The following is a 17,889-nucleotide window of genomic DNA, read 5'->3' on the forward strand; positions in this document are numbered from 1 at the left end:
ATGAGTCAAAGCCTTTTTTTTTTCTTTATAATGTGTGTATTCACCAAGGCACATAGCTTCACTGTCATTGAACATACTCAGCCAGTTAAAACAATAAGAGCCACTGGACTAGAAAATGTACAGGCAGCCCCCATGGGACGCCAAAGCAATTCCAGATGATACTGCATTGGGTCTGTTGAGATTCAGCACGAGCTGAAGGCCAGACAATGACGATTATTAATGATGTTCCTATGGAACCATACAGGCTGCTCCCGGCTAAGGGAGCACAGTAAAGCAACCGACGGATGGCTCCTCTGGCGTTTTCTGATGCGTCGCTGTGTGTGTACGTGTGCGTGCGTGCATGCATGTGGTTAACTCGATGGATATGTCAAAACCTTATCATTGGTAATGAGCTAGAATGAAAACTTCAAAGGCATGCTTGCTTAACTTATTATAAGCAAAGCACAAACATGTCAAAACATAGTGAAAACACAATTTGACTACTCTACAAAACAGCAAGCAATCAAGATACAGCAAAACTTGGTTACTCACAACAGGGAACAGGGCCGGAGCTAAGTGTGGAGGGGACAAAAGAAATGCTGCACAAACACAGTCCAATGTGACAATGTGCTCCCTGCAAGGTCTGCTATTATATGTTAATCTCTGCTCAATGGTAAAATTTGCCTTCCACCTATAACAGATGTGCAAAATACCAAACTGTCAAGAAAAACCCCAAAAGAAAAAAACAGACACGCGAAACATACGCTCACACACACACACACACACACACAATGAAAGGTGAAATGGATTTGGGCTCCTGCAAACCTTTCTACCTTCCAAAACAAACCAGATCACACCTAACATTTGGTTAAATTCAGTTTAGGTTGTTGGCCTTCATGATAGCTGGCTTTCTGTTGACATATGTGGCCCAGTAGCCTAAGTTGAAGATGAAGAACAGAACTGGGAAAATGATGCGCGATATCTTGTCCACTTTGCTGACACGATTGTAGGACTTCTTGGCCTCTGTGTAGGGGTCATCCATTTTATGGAGATAGGAGTGTTTGGCCGATGCTCCGGGGGCACTCTTGGAAATGGTCGTTAAACCCTGGTCTTTAGCTACGTTGATGGCGTAGGTGGTTCCAACAATGTTGAAGGTGTTGTTCGCCTTTTTGGACAAAGTCGCGGATTCTCTTCTCTGAAAAGGAAGAAGGCAGTAAGGGTTGTCAGGAGCGAAGCACCAGACTCAACAATACTTCCATTTGAACTCATAAAGAGGAAATAGAAGCAACACCACGAGACACGACACACACAAGAACAAAACAAAAGCCTAACCATATCTTTAATCCTGGCCATGTTAGCCTGAAACGGTTCCTGAAAAGAAAAGTAGAAAAGAAAAAAAGTTTACCAATTATATTAAAATTACCCAACTTACATACTCTATTCATCAGTATCTAGCTGGAAGTACTTTTGAACATTTTACACCATTAATGTTGTCAATTCAAAGCTGCATCATACAAATCTGGATTGCAGAAAAAAAAGGTCATGATGATAATTCATGACAAAATGATCAGGCTGGTAAATTGAGAGTGCGGAAACAATTATATTTAGCGTCATTACAGAACCGGGCTGGACTGGCGTCTGATACTGCTAACGGTAGCAGTAGCAGCACAGAGCAGGATTAGAAACAAAGGAAGAAAGCACAGTGCCTGAAAACATGTCTGACAAACTGTATCAATGAGAGCAGCCGGGCCTCTTCAGGCAAACAGCTTGCGATAAAACAAACACGACAAAGGCTGTGTGTGATAAAGCTGGCTGCAGAAACTGCCTTCTTCCTGCTACTAGAGAGAAATTATCAGGCTGTCTTTCATATTGAAGCGCACAGGGAGACTGAATTGTATTTGCTAAATTGGTGCGCTCAGATAGCTAAACTTGCATCACCAGAGGATCCTGTCAGCCTGAAAGACTACAGTGCAGAGCACACGGTAAATGTGAGAGAACAAGTAGGGCACCAGGATTGATCACTGGGCAGAGTTTTAGTTTCCTGTGTGCCATGCAGTGTGTGAGCCTGTGCTGGGGTCATTTTCTTCACACCATTCATCCCCACTGTGGCCACTTCTAAGATCTGAGGCACAACTGAAGCGGTGTGTGTCATGTAACGGAGTGTTTCATTTTCAGGGCTCCCTGTTTTCACTTTTGCTTTGAGCATAGTTCTAATTTCTGCTCTACTTTTTCAGCTTCATTTAATTTTCCTTCCTTTTGCCTTTGACTCCATCTTTTTAATTAGCATAACTAATGTCCCCTCTTTTCCCTCCTCCAAAATGCTTCACGGTGGATCTCTCTCTGCACGCAGCTCATCCCCAAATGGTTTTGTTTGGTCTTTTTTCCCAATGCAAGATGCAAGTACGCTCTCGAAAGGAGGCAGAAAACATGTGATGAGACCTGTGTTATATGTTTGTTCAGTGTGTGAACCAGACCACTTTGTCACCGTTAGGCACAAGGACACCACTTTGTAATGTCAAATGTGTCAAGCAGTGGAACAATAATATTAGAAGCAGTTATCACAATGATGTGGTGACGTGATTGAAGATTCACATTATTTGTCCAAGGAGATGGCAGGATTGAGGAGGAAATGCACTGAGTGCGAGCAGTGTTCCACTCTGAACTCATTTCATTTGAGCAGGACAACAGGAGAAGGACGATCCCTCAAGCTTCTCTGCAAAGACAGCAGCGAACAAACTTCGCAGACATCTGATTGCATCAAACAGAGAAATGGTGAGCTGTTGCCTGAAGGGGTCTATCTCAAGTCAATTAGTACAGGGAGATAAAGAGTCATACTGTTACCCCCCTAGATAACCAGATCCTTTCCCAGAATATCGATTCCTCCACATCTAACACCACCACGAGCCTCTTCAATCACAGCAATAGCTTACATCAGCAGGAAAAGCCAACGACTGCTGTAACGTGTTGTATGACCTTAATCATAGCCCCCCTAAACTCTTCAGTCCTTGGCATTAAGGATGTTCTCTGCCCAGTAACCTGACAAACTGGCCAAGCAAAGTAATTTTCTGTCACTATTTAGCTCGGTTTTGCTTGCAGTAATTTATATGGTGGAATTACTGGGGAAGCCAAATGTTGCACTGGGCTGTGTGCATGCCTTTACAAACCTAAAGTGATGCAGCACATAACATGCTTCTGGGCAGCCAGAGATTCTTGCGCACTATTCAAAGTCATTTGGCTAGCTGCAGGCACAAATATACAATGCGTCTATTGACCTTGTCTTTGTAACTTCTGCAAATTGTTGCACCAGAACTTCTTTATGAGTGTGATTAAGTATCCTGGGGGTAACTGTGCCTTGCTGTGTCCTGCTGTTTGGAGCTCAGTGTGTGCATGTGAGCGTGTAACTGAACCTTGTGACAGTCTGTCCCTGTCTAAGACTGGAGATGAGGTGTTGGCATATTTAATAGCCTCAAGTGTGTGAGCATGTGGGCGTATGAGCGTTCAGACTGCATTTAGGGAACCACAATGTCCCCATTTCTGTCCCTGTGTGTGTGGTTGTGTGTGTGTGTGCTACTATTAAGTGTTTCTATTTTTTCAATGGGACTTTTCTGTAAACCTGGTAGCTGGCCTGAGCTTGATCTCATCACTACAGGTTGTGTCACCCGTAATCAGTAATAATTAAACGCTATGTAATTATGAATCAAAACAAATGATGGTTCCTCAGAACACTTCTTCTCTCCTTTTACTTGTTCCTGTGTTTGCAGCATGTATCTGCTTTTCGCCATATATATATAAAATCCCTTGTTCAATTCCAGTTTGATTGTGCTAATATGCAATAAAAAAAGTTTAGGATCAGTAGTCAAACATAACCGCTCCATTGTACAAAGGTTGTTTCCCATCACAACAGCCAGAGGAGGCTTGCCAAGAAGCAGATAATCATAATCCAGCTCAAACAACAAACGTGTGGAAAATTTTGTGATAACAAATTGCCCCTAGATTTTTTTTCCCCGCAAATTTCAATTCTTAACTTCAAAAACAGGTTTGTTTTCGCTAGCAGAGTTAGCTGTACTCCCTGTTGTTCCGTGAAATGACTGTCAGTGTCATTCTGCCATTTTCTAACAAATTATTGTGTTGAAACAGCAGAAAATGTCATGCTCCAGCAGTGAAGCCCACAGCACAATGAGCCAGCAACTCTGCCTCTGCTGATGAAACCAACACATAATATCGAACACAGCAGAGTCCAATCATGTGTCGCGAAGTGGCTGGAATAAGCAGGCTTTCATCCCGGCCAAACTCCCCAGCGGCTCATTTGTGTAGTAAGCACACCTTCAGCCGGCGAGGGGAGAGCTAATTAGGTAGCTCGCATGTCAAACAGAATGTTAGGCGACAAAAAAGACAGAAAATGACATCGAAACTCCATAACCAACAAGATAAATTAGAGCACATTGACTCGTCTACAGCTCACAGTTTCAGTCCAAAAAAAGAAGGAGCCTGGTGTTTTCAAAAAAACTTACTGAGTTAAAGTTCCTGAAAGACACTTTGTCCTCATATGTTCACTTTTTATTTTATTGTAAATATATTAAGATGAAAAAAGAAAACCCAAAAACATGCATAGTCCGATCCCTTTGCTTTGCAGAAGCCCATTCTAGCAGGGAGTGTGATGATGGCAGCGCATTGTCTCGGTCTGTGACCCCATTCTTTTTTATCTATCATGACAACTGCATGCTCAGCACAGCCGCCGAGAAAGCAGACCAGGCTGTTGCCATTAAGACAAGGCATCAAAGGAAAAGAAAAACCCAAACCCTCCATTCTGCTGTAAATTATCCCCACCGCCTGAAAAGTTCTGTGGCAGCAATATGCGTTTCTGTCAATCACTCAGAGGACCAAATGTCAGGATATAAAAAACTGGAAAGGCTGTACTGATTGTGTCAAACAGTTTGCACATTAGTAGCAGAAAATAGATTTGTGGTGCTGTCTGTTGCTGCAGAAGAAATATGTTTTGTCCCATGTTGTCCGACGTGTCTGATAGAAGTATTCCAGTAATTCATGTGCTCACAGCAACATATCAACAACTTTTACCTCACCACTATTTATCACAAGTACAGTTTCATATTGTTACAAATGTGATTTTCACATTCTCAGACGTACACCCAGAAGGTCATCCTTTTAAGGTACCGGTAGCTTAATGTTGTTTATTTCCACTGCTTGTTTTAGCTAATTAAAAAAGGAAAATGAAAAGAAATAAATATGAAGCACACACTTTCTTACTCTTCACTTTCCAACATCAGCAATGTTCGTCAGCTCTCTTGCTGTCAGTAATCAGTGTGGCTTTGTAAAGCCTGCATGTGGTTCAGCGATTTGTATACAAAATCAGACTTTCTGCTGTTCTTTGACATCTTCTCAGCACCATGTGGAGATCTGCTGAGTTTACTGATCAAAAATAAAAACATCTGGGGAAACATTATAATTGCATTATTTATTCACAGATGTAAATGTTTTTTGACAGGAGGGCAACATATTTTATAGTCAGCTTCTCAGTACTGTCAATCAAACCGCAGCAGGCTATCCACACTCATGTGAGACATATGAAAAATAGGGGAAATAATGCAGTTGTTCCTTCCAGTCCTGGAGCACATGAATTTCTTTGAAGCTAAAGGCTACATTTACTCAAGAGAAACAGGAGCAAGAGCTTTAATTTTCCTCACTGCTTCTCTTTAGTCACTCTGATACAGTCTCATGCCTCTAATCTATTGAATTTGATGTAATCAGCCATAAAACATCATAGAAATCATGGCAAATTTAAGCGGTGAAGTTATCCTGCAGAACTTAACAGGTTTTATTTATGTGACTTCACCTTCAAAGAAAAGCATCTTGTTAAAATTCCTCTAGCTTCCAAATAAAACTACAGTCCTTAAATTGAGAGCTAAGGTAAAAAAAAAAAAAAAAAAAAAAAAAAAGATTTTGTGCCAAAGTAATTCAGTCATCTGTGTTTATACTTCCATACTTTGATTCTTCATAAACAACAGCCCAGACTTTTGACAAATTAAAAATCTGCAAGCTGTGATTTATGAGATTTAATGCTTAAAATTAAAATGTCAGCCTCAGGTGATTCATTTTAAATAATGCACACTCCCTTTTCAATCAATTTGTGTCCACAACAAGCAGACTAAGTGTAAGGCTGCCATCTTGTCTGTGGAGAATGAGCCCGCTGACTTTAGGATGAGATTTGAACATATGCTGCCATCATAAATCAGGGCCAGCGTCTCTGGGAGTTTACCTCAGCTTCTGCTCTCACTGTTCCACCCCGCTGTCCCTGTTCCATTTGGCTGTTAATGAATAAATAAAATCTCTCTTTATAGTCTTTATAGAGTACTCCGGGGAACTTTCTATCAGTGTTTCCAAAGTGCAATTTGCCATCATCGCTCCTCCAGTACAAAATGGTGACTTACTGAGCATCTTGGAGCATTTTTGTATTATATCAAAGGACGGGAAACAATTAATCTGGAACTTAGTAAGAATAAAAAAAAAGTGAGAAGGGAGACTTCAGGGTAGTTTTTTTGTAATTGTTAATGTTGCTGTGTGTGTGTGTCACGTGCATTAATTAAAAAAAAATATATAGAAATAAGAATCACTCACCCTTATTTCCATGCCTTCTTTTTTCCCATCCCATGCCCAGCTGCGCTTGGTGAAGTAGTTGACTGTGGCAAACTCAATCAAGGCAGAGAAGACAAAGGCATAGCACACAGCCATGAACCAGTCCATGGCTGTGGCATAGGCCACCTTAGGAAGGGAGTTTCTAGCACTGATGCTCAAGGTAGTCATGGTTAGGACAGTGGTGACACCTGAGGATAAAATGAAAACATCAGTAAACAGTTAACTTTTTGGAGCAAACACTTCAAGGAAAGTTCAGCTTTTTACAACTGGGCAAATCCTGCATAGGTTTTACCATGGCTAAGAGGTTTCTTATGTAATTTCTTTGAACATTTTGGAGACCATGTGCAGCTTTAAAATAGTATCTACTGGGGCCACGCAAGAGATGGTTTCATTCATCTCTCAATTGTCTGAATGACTTTTTGGGCTTACAGTGTGAAATGAGACAGTTAAGATACATAAGACTGACAAAATTCAGTGGTGTAGTGCACTGTCAGTCCTGCAGATTCAAGCTATAAGGAACAAGTTTAACAATCCAATGAACCATTATAAAGGATGTTTCAGACTATATTTTAGTTCAAACCAGTCTGACGTATGGCCGTCTAAGCCTGAGTAAATGCTCTCAGAAAGCTGTGTGTAGTGGAGTTGCAAGATCAAAAATATTTACAATAAAAATACATCTCAGTACGACCCAAGTTGTAAATCTAAATTTCCTTCCTTAAACTTCAGAGACAAACAGAGTCAGACATGTTTTGCATACATTTAGCGCAAACAATCTCAAGTGCACCATTACGCAAAAAAGGTTATGGTACAATGACTTTAAATTACAACTTGTGTAAAAGTGGAAACAGACCTAAATAAATTTATCTGAAAATGGATCCTTTGGGATAAAAACTTAGAAACATTTCGCTAATAATTTCAGTGCTGCTGGAATGAAATGTGGGCCGCACAATGGTTGCCCATCCAACCACAAAAAAGCAATCACTTCATCTGTTCCGTGTGATCTGATGAAAAATAGATACACAGTGGGCTCTAAAAATGAGTGCTGTGTCACAGAACAGGGAGGTCAACTCATTCCGGTGAGAAATTGCAATTTGTGACAAAAAGATGGATAGGTAACTAACCACTTTTTTTGAGGATGGAGATTGATTTATTTTCTTTGGGGCTGTATTTTGCATAGCTCAATCTCAGAACCCATCGGCTACTGTCTGATGACGATTTAGCTTCCTGCAACAAGAGCAAATGTTTCGGGGCTTTAGGTGTAGCCAGCTTATATCCGGATAATCAATATCTGGGCCAAGAATTCCTCTTCCTCTTCTTGAGATGTCAGAATGGATGCTAATCTCAGATAAACAGGTATCTACATACAAATGCAGATAATTAAAAAAAGATGATAAAAAGCTAAATTGTTGCCTGCTCAAACGTGATGGGTCACAAAGCAGAAAACTTCTGATGCCAAGAAATCTTGTCTTTTACCCACAGATTTTGCATTCATGTGCAGATTACTGTTCATAGAGATTATGCATAACTTGACTTTATTCCAACATTTTAACTGTGTGCTCAGTTTATTTAATTAGTTTATTACTCAGCACGGAGGGAGAGCAGACACTATTAGCACAGTGTTAAAAAAAATACGATAAATTGCTGTTGAACAAATTGAGGACGTGCTTGTAATTTCAGTAAGATACAGCTCAACAAATCTTGAAAGGTGAAACTCTAAAACCTGGTAACCACCCAGATGTATTTAATCATGCTTGCAATATACAACCCGAAAGAAATGATAAATCAGTTTAGTTGCTGATGAGTGTTAGCTCAGAAGAGAATAGAAAGATGCTTATTTTGGCCGATCAATGTGGCCATGTGATCAAAAAATACAAAGATGTGAGCGCTGCCTTAAACCTTCACAGCAAATGTTTCACTCATCCCACTGAGAAAAAAAATCACTGATAACAGCTCCGCTCCTCATGTGAGGAAAATTGTTGTCTAAAAATTGAATTTCTTAACGTGACTGAAACAATTTTCAGATGTCTGCTCGAGGAAAAATACAGCGTTTGTGTGTACGTGGAGAAGTAGGAGGAGTTGAAGGAGCTGTGATTATTCAGAGGAATGCATGTGAACAGGCAGCTGTAACAGTTTCCATTTCCTCACCAGCATGAGGGAAACTGCCCCTTGCTTTGCATACTGTTCAGCGTCTATTGTACAATGTGCTTCATTTCCAAATCAAAATGCTAATCATTCAACACGCACTTTCATAGATTGTGCAACACAACAACAATTGAGAGAAGAAGAGGAAATTACATCTCATCTCTAACGCAGAGTGGCCTGTACAGGCATAATGTTCTTAACCTGGACGGTACTCAACAGAAAGACTGAATCCAATTATTCACAATACAAAGGGAGATTAACCCAGCCAAGGGTATGTCCCTTACACCTTTTTAAATAATATCTATTAACATTTAGTTGCAAAATACATGATATCTTTTTAAAAGCTTGGGTTTGTTGATGGTGATGCTTTTCGTGAGATCCACTGATTTATTTTATTCCACAACTGCAAATGTGTGATCTGACCTTTGTAAGAGTCCATGGTAGCTTTGGTGAGATTACCTCTGTTTTTAAATCTGACATGCCTGGTTCTTTCTAAATAACCTCAAGCTCGATGAGTAATAACACTTCAAACCGGGTTGGCTGTTTGTATAGTGGAGGAAGCAGACGAACACCTCGTCCATCACCTGCCACACTTTCCATCTTTGCCCTGACTTATCTTTGATTAATTAGTGTTTGCAGCTACAGAGTTAGGGGAAAGTCAATACTGTGATAAAAGCTTTGGAAAAACTTGATTACTTATTCATGGCCATGTGCACCTGAATGCACTAAGCTAAGTTTTGTACATCGTTATGTTAATTAGAAGTTTTTAAGGGGAACTGTTTTTTTTTTAACTCTCTGCTTGTTTTGCACTTTGCTGAATCATCTGATGATGTAAACAAATGCAGCTCTGAACATTTACCTCAGAAGGCTCCAGCAAATTATCTAACCTGTTCAATTACATTATTTAGTGCATTTTCTTTGAGTTGGATTAAAAACACAAGATGGCACTCACCAAAAACAGTGCGAGCAGGAACCGATTCTCTGTTTAGCCAGAAGGAGACTTGAGACAGTATGACAGTCATGATGCACGGGAGGTAGGTCTGAATCACAAAATAGCCAATTTTCCTTTTCAAATGGAAATATGTTGTCATCACTACATATTCCCCTGAGGGAGAGGAGAGAAACACAGAGAAAGACGGAGAGAGACACAGAGGGTCGTAATTATTAATACAGCTCTGCACAATCAGGAGCAAAAAGAGCTGGAAAATTCAAAGTAAGATTTCTTAAAGTTAAAACATTAACATGTACACTGGCATCATCAAAGTAGCTCACAGAATTGTCATCAGTCCCTTAAATGAGCCTTTAAATCAAACATGCATGCACAATGTTGATTAAAAGACATCAGGCCATTAAAGAATATTAAGAGAAAGAATGAAATATGAATTTGTAATCTCATTCCACGTAACTGTCTTCAGCGGTAATTCAATTTAAACTTTCAATTTAAACTTTCTCTGCTTTCACAAAAGCAGAGAAAGTGGAATTTGAAAGAGAAACAAATGAAAGCGAGATGACATCATCGTTTTGGTTTAGATTTGATGCTACAATTGTCTTTTTTAAGAAAAGAGTTAGAGCGTTATGGCACCATACATACTAGAAAACTGAGGGCAATAACACAGCAACAGGAAACCTTGAGTTGAGAAACATCACTCATCACTTTAGTTCTTTGATTATTGTGCCTAAAGGAGTACTCCACCAAAAAAGGCAGAGAAGTGGCTCTGAACAGTTTGTTGCTTGATCCTTTGTGGAAGAATGACTACAACTTCACACTACAAGTTCACAATGTTCTCAGAGCCACCTGTCAAGCTAATGCAAAGCATTTTATTTTAAAAATACAGAATGTGAGTGGAGTTTTTCTTTAAATAAATAGTTAGAATTCCCTGTAGTTCTTTTTGGGGGTAGATGAAGCGTAACGGCCTGTGTCATTGTAACCCTCGAAACTGAAAGTTTCCTTCAGCTCAGATTATGTGACTGATGGCAGCAAATGGACAACTTCACAGTTCCCCCAAGCACCAGCTCTCTTTTCCATGTCTGTAATCTGTGTTGCAAAGATATAAGAAAAACAGCCTGTCATTCCCTGAGGTGAATTTTTTTTTTCCAGAGCAGATTCTAACCAGAGCTGCACTGGCTGAAATCCTCCCTCTGCTCACTGAAGTCCACTCAGTTTAAAGTTTAAATAAATTTGATTTCCCCCCTCACAGACTTGTTTCCTTTTATCTCTGCAATTCACTTGACTTGAGGTTAAACCACCGTAAAGAACAACAAAGATGGACTCAAAGAAAGTGGCATCTCTATAGAGTTATACGGTTGCTGTTATTTCAACAGCTTTCAACACACTTTTTGCTTCTCCGGAAAACAGGCTGAGGTTTCACAGCGGTTTTGTCTCTGAACACAAGTGAAGTCTGACAGATCTGTGTGACTCAGCAGCTCACCTCCTGAGAGCTGAACCGCAGGAGCAAACGGCTTCACCACAGAGGTTAAATCTCTCAAAATGGGGAGCCAGTGTGGCTCAGTTGTAAGTTATGCGTTCTTTCGGTATTTACTAACCACCCCACTGAAGCAAGCTTTTATCTATAGCTTTGCAGTAATCAGTACTTCAGCACTTTGTCCATTTCCCATGCACTGTTAATGTACTCAAACCAGGACTGTTGATTTATGTTGAAAATATCATACTGATGCAATTAGCCTCATAGATCTCAATCAAAATTGGGCAACAACTTACAAATATTATAACTGCTTATTTTTTTTCTGAGGAGATTACTGGATAATTGCTGTGAATTGCCTTGTTACTGGCATGCATCAGTAGCCAGCACTTATGTTGTTATTCCACGCCCTTATGTGAAAAATCCCCCCGGAGAGAAATAAAGAAAAAGTGATTTGATTGCGTGTGACAGATAAAAGGTGTGCGCAACAGTTTTCACAATAAGAATTTAAGAATGATGAATATACAATCAACACAGTGCGGACAGATTTTATTTTGTGCTTATTAAAGTTGACTCTGGACCATAGGCTAAAACAGACTCGAAATGAGACCTTCACCTCTGGCAGACCTTTTCATATTATCTTTGTAAATAAGCTGAACAGTTTTTCCAAAGCTGATAACTCAACATTTTCTCCATGGACCCAAATAATGCAAGCTGAATCCAAAATGGAGAAAAGTGCAGACTGTGAAAACACACAAAAGAGTGCCAGCATATGGAAGACAATTTTGTTTATTGCAAATCTTATGCAGAAAAACTAAAAAGAGGTTATGTTTCAAAGGAATACATTTGAGACAGTGGAACTGCTTGCTGTATCCTCCATCAAAATAGTCTGGAAAAACTGTCGAATTGCTGTGAATTTTTGCTTGGCTGACCAGCCTGTGTCTTTTCCCCGTTCAAACGCACAAACTCTGACTACAGTATACTGTCTGCTGCTGTCTGAGCCGGCATATAGCGTACCTGTGCTGGAGCTGATGGTTTCTTTGCCAATAACGTGTCCCAGTAAGTCATACTGGTTCAGCCTGGAGCCATCCTCAGCAACAGCAACAGACCTCTCATCTCCTTGGGTCCACAGGTAGATCACCTCGTTATTGGTGTAGGCGTCTGGGCAGCCGGGAGAAGATGAAAACAGTGGAAAACTGTGGTTAGAAATCAACAGACAAGCTTCTGCTATGCCCTGCTAAATCACTATTGTTATAAGTATGTTATCATGCTGATGTTAGCATGTAGCTCAAAGCAGAGCTGCTAGTGTAGCTGCAAACTTTTCAAACTGATCAAGGGTATTTTTTTTTATAGGAACTCTCACTTCAAGTCAGTGGATGACTGCTTCTGCTGTACTGTTAAAGAAACACTTCCTCTGACAGTTATTCCATAGTGTCATATTTATTGTGGTGAGTTCTGTATGAGTATTTTGAAGTTTTCCCAGGACGGGAAGTGTGTCTAACACCTGCAGAGAACAATCACCACTGTTTCTGCAGTGCGTTTTTACAGTAAACTCTTTTTGCTTTGTGGTGACCATCTGGACTGACTTACAACTTCCAAACTTCAGAGGACAGGCATGTGCATCCATCGGGAAATCCTCCAGGTGCATGGGGCACTCAGCATGAATGGTCAACCTGACGTGGGGGATGGAAGGAAAGTTGGGGAGAGACAAAATTTCACAGGTCAGGCTTCAGTATGGTTGAGGTTACAAACGCATCATGACATTTAGCAACAAAACAAGAGGTGCATTTTCTCAATGTCTCTATTGTTTTTTACACGACACAGTAAGGGCTTGAATATCAGAGTATTGCACCCATTTTAAAGCCACAGTCTGTATGTTTTATGGATGGAGAACAGACATTGCACTCGTAGCCACTGAAGGTAATGAGCGCTCAGATGACTGACAACAAAGAAAAAGTCTCTAGAGAGCACCAGTTTATTTCATTTGGTCAGATGGCCCAGTCACAAAATGCACTCTGAAAGTAAACAGAGAAATGATGCATATTATCTGACTCATACATGTTTAATCAATATGGAAACTACATTTGCTGAGTTCAAACAAAGCAGCAACCCATAAAACCAACCTACACTGGACTGAGTTACACATGAAATGGACCACAAAGTAGGTTATGGTCACTCATTTACAACATTTGTAGTCCATGCATCAGTCCATTACTGGGTTAGTTGACTACCAACATAGCAACAGAAGATCTGAGCAAAAAGCAGTTAGTATAATTAGTATATCTGTAAACATGTTGGATATACTGACTACAGCTCAATCGCGTCTACAGTTTCATGCCTTTATTGGTTCATTGGTAGTGCACAGGTTTACTTTATATTCTTTGAAGAGCATGAGAGCCAGTTGGTCTCACCTGTGTTATCACAGTTTTGTGCTACAGAATGTTCCAGTAGCAAAGTTTGTTGCAGCCTCAGTATAAAAGCTACTTTTAAGGACCGTTTCTACAGACAAACTTATTGTTTCTAATTAGCTCCTTATGTTGCACTTGCAACAACCCTGTCATCCTTTTATTACACCCTCTTGACAGCTCTCTAGTGCTGACTCATTACTGATAAGTGGCTCAGTAACTAAGCAAATTAATGCCATACAACATCAATCAAATGTGAGCAACGCACCACTGCATATCATATAGCACTTAAACTGGCAACTAATTGATGAAATTCATCTCACTCCTAAGCTGTATTCCCATTCTGACAGAAACAAAAGCAAAACATAAATAATAAAATAAAAGATTACAGATAACATAATTAGACGTACTTTGATCAAAGACAACTAAGAGAGCTTTCTCTGTAACTGTCCTGTATTTTGAAATGGCAAAACTTCGTATAAAGTATGATGGTAACGAGTCTACAGCCTTGCCAGCAGCTTATGAGGCTGTGCTTGGCAACATCAGTACTTTAAGCTTAATGATCAAATCAGCATGCCAACATGTTCACTTAAAATGTATTTCATGTTTTTTCTGGAGCATTTAACAAATCTGCTTTTGTTGCTGACACTAAACCACAGACTGAAGCCTGGAGTCAAACCATGGTTTCTGGTGCCGAAGTCCTGCACTTTGTAGGCCAGTGCAGCATATACATTTAATATTTAATACAGTACAGTCCCAGTACAATAAATGATCTCTGAACATAACCACTACTGTGAATACATGTTCCTTATAAATATATTTGCTAGCTATTTGTAAATCTGTGCAGTATTTAAACCTAATTCCTAAGAGACAGAGTTTTCGCAAAATTTCATGGCATTTCAGCTAAAAGTTATTGAGTTACGTCAGTGTGAACCAAAGTGCCAGACTGACTGGCACTGGCAAAAAAGCTCTGGTGTGGATTTCACAGTACAGACAATGTTTTCTATACTAAATTTAACATGTTTAAAATCCATATCTAATATCCAACAATATTTAATAAGTCTGTTCTTTAAATCAGCATCTCACAGCTGTTGCTGCACAGCGGTGAGTCTTTAGTCGTGCATCACAGGTCCGGTGGATCTCATTTTGTTGAAAATACTTTCACCAACTTTCTCAACTAGAATCTATATATTCACTCATTTGAAAAAAATATACACACCAGTGCCTTTGATAAGTACTTTTTAAACCGTTCAGTAATTATTATTCTCTATCAGAGAAGTTAAATTGGGATGAACTGCGAGTGAATGATAAATGCTCTCACGCAAAAAACAAAACTGCAGCACCACTGGCAGACAATACCAGCTCCCCCAATACAAAAATAATGATGCAATCCTGCAGAGCCGAGGCTTTCGCAGCATTTTTCAGTTCAGATGCTGCAGACATGCTGATTAAAGTGTTTCAGGCAGTTGGTACTATGGTAACATACTTCAGACTAAACTTCTATAAAAATAAATGGATTATATTTTAAAGCCTGTGAAGTGTGCTGAGGCAAAGGTGTTATCAGTCTCTCTTCTTGGAGTGTCTCTAACAATACAGACAAAATTTCATTTAGACCTCAACTAACCAGCGCTTCACTATAAAGGTAAGGTAGCAACTCTGAAACAGCAAAATTTTACTGTTCATACGCTGATATGCTGTCAGATAAAATTGAAATGGTCAAAGAGAATAATTTGGAGCTTTTAATACCAATAACTAATCCTTGGGATGAAAATCAATTCCATTGCAAATGTAGTACAGACAACTCCAGAAATCAAGTTTGGAAGCTTGGAATTACAAACTGAATATGTGATGATCAGTAAGCTGGTTCCAAAAAGGCGCTTTTTGAATTGTCTGACAGAACTTGATCAGACTTTACCATACATCTTCATCATCTCATCACACACTTACTCGGTTATGTAAACACAACAGTCCTTGTTATACCCTATTAGAGCTCTGATGTCTTTCTTGGCCGAGGCAGAGCTGCAGCCACATCAAATCCACTCTTGTGGGACCAAAAGATAAAAATTCTTTTCATTTTTGCCCTTGAAAATCAATACAGACACTTGTGGACAAGTATCATTAAAAAAATTTATTTTCAAATGATTCGTGGCTGTGACTCAAAGCACGAGGAAAACTGACTGAATGACAGATTGAATGATTAGATGCACTGAAATCCAACTAATTATTTTTTTCTCTAGTCCTGTTGATAGCAGTGCTCACTGGCTATTAACAGTATATTTTAGGCCAACATACGCATAAAGGTTACCTTTGATCAAGTGATTATTTATCGAGTTGTATGTGAAACATGTGGGGCCCAGACTGGCTGCAAGTTATCTAACACTTGGACAGATAAAACAATTGAAAATGACAACTTTCTTTTGATCGGCTGACTTTTCATCTGATACCACGATGAGGCTGAATTATGAGACTTTAAGAAATGTCTCCACAAATACTGAATTAATTGCCATTCAGGTTTTGCACAGATATTAATGTTCCAGCCAGGAAAATTTGTAATAACTTCGGTGGTCCCCTGACTTTTCAATCATGCTGATGTTAGCATCTAGAATGTTGGCCATTAGCATGACTGTAGACTTTTGTTTAAGTACAATATTCAACAAAAAAGTCAGTGTCATTTCAAAAGTGGCTCACCTCATTGTGTAGAGAAGCGTGCCGTTGTCGACTAGTCGTAGCAGTTTGTTGGGAGTTGTCATGTTATGGGCCACAGATTTCTTCCCATTGTGGAAAAAGGTATCAGGAGTCCAGATCTTACTAGCCAGGAGGTTGTTCAGGGGTAAAACTTGCATGGGTCCGTCAAACTTCAGCCTCTCGTCCCTCCAGCTCTGACGAAAGAAGACGTCGATGGTGTACTCCTGAGGAGAAGAGATTGAAAAGGATTAGTTGGAAAGATAACATTTTACAGAGCTGGGACATAGAACTGGTTGTAAAGAGGTAATTCCTTTGGTGGTAATATTTAACCCTTAAAGGTAGACATTTTGACTTGCATTACAAGCACAGGTGAAACTAATAATGTAAATCATGCTTTGCATTGCATAGCATTTATTTAAGGGAACCAGGTCCTAGGCACTGAGCACTGGCTCCGCTGACACGAGTGAAACCAGAAACCAGTGGAAATGTTATTATTTATAGCTGGTACAACTGAAAATGTCCATTGTGAAATTGTTCTGCCCACTGAAAGCTAACGCTATTTAAAGCTTTGCTGCAAGTACTACTGAAATGCAGCATAAGTACTGACAGATGTTATGCAGCGCTAACATCTTTTCAGTCATTGTGGTTATGTACAAAAAGGTCTCATGTCTTAACAGATAAAGGGGAAAAAAGCATCAAGATTCAAAAAGAATTAATAGTATTTTTCTTTACAATGTAAAGATAAATAATTAGCAAAAAGTTATACGCTAACAAACAAATGAATTAAAAAATATGGAATCATCACTTGCTGCAACTGTACGTGAAACACATCGTTAACAGAAAACCGGAAGGCATGTCTACTCTCTGTCCAATAGGAAAACAATACACATACTGTATCATATCAGTTATAGTTGAATATATTTTATTCTTTTAATGATGCATTCCTGCATCGTCTAATTATTCTGTTAACAATGCTGTGTTTATCTTTCAAAGCCCAGCCATGGACCGAGACCTTGTAATACATCTGTTTCATGTTTTATTAATATGCAACAAAATCTTTCTGTGTTGTCACCAACACATGAAAAGTAAATAAAATGAAATGAATGCAGGAAGTAGCCAGTGAAATGGAATTTATTTCACATTATTCATTCAATAGGACTTGGTGTCCTAGCAACAGACTTCATCAGCTGCATACGGCGGCTGTGCAGACCGAATGCAGCCGTCTTAACAGAGTGAGATGGAAGTAAGCTGTCTGTATCTCATGCAACAGTACACATTATCGGTGATCGATAGAAGCACGCCGTATGTGTTTCTCTGTAATTCTCCTTGTGGTTTTGCTGGTACAGTGAAAGGGCTTGTGTACTGTACTGCTCACCAGTGAGCTGTAACTGGCTTGTCCCTGAGTGAAAAACTCATAAAGTCATTTCTCAGTGGCTTTAACAACAGGAAGCCATCATTCCCAGCAGGAGAGGTATACAGCTTTCGCTCGACACATCAACAGGGCTCCCTTAAACAGTCCAGGATGGGTGGACGGGTGTGACTGGAGTCCTTCCTAAGCTCTTAGGGTCTTATGCTCCCCAGTTCAACATACATGCTCTCCCAGGCTC

The 17,889-nt window shown here is 39.7% G+C and overlaps 1 protein-coding gene across 2 annotated transcripts in view; it reads right to left on the reverse strand.

Moving 5' to 3' along the window:
* Positions 1-719: 719 nt before the first annotated feature.
* Positions 720-17,889, reverse strand: part of gabra3 (gamma-aminobutyric acid type A receptor subunit alpha3) — a 72,547-nt gene continuing 55,377 nt past the window's right edge. The window contains exons 5-11 of one of the 2 annotated variants that reach the window (XM_046410935.1): positions 16,286-16,506; positions 12,783-12,865; positions 12,210-12,353; positions 9,725-9,877; positions 6,613-6,818; positions 1,312-1,350; positions 720-1,174 (exon numbers count right to left, since the gene is read on the reverse strand). In XM_046410935.1, coding sequence (XP_046266891.1) covers positions 854-1,174; positions 1,312-1,350; positions 6,613-6,818; positions 9,725-9,877; positions 12,210-12,353; positions 12,783-12,865; positions 16,286-16,506 — 1,167 coding nt within the window. In that variant the 3' untranslated portion in view covers positions 720-853. The remainder of the gene's footprint in view (positions 1,175-1,311; positions 1,351-6,612; positions 6,819-9,724; positions 9,878-12,209; positions 12,354-12,782; positions 12,866-16,285; positions 16,507-17,889) is intronic. The other variant, XM_046410936.1, reaches the window with a different exon arrangement.

Source organism: Scatophagus argus, chromosome 14, assembly GCF_020382885.2.
Source record: "Scatophagus argus isolate fScaArg1 chromosome 14, fScaArg1.pri, whole genome shotgun sequence".
Taxonomy (NCBI): Eukaryota; Metazoa; Chordata; class Actinopteri; family Scatophagidae; genus Scatophagus; species Scatophagus argus.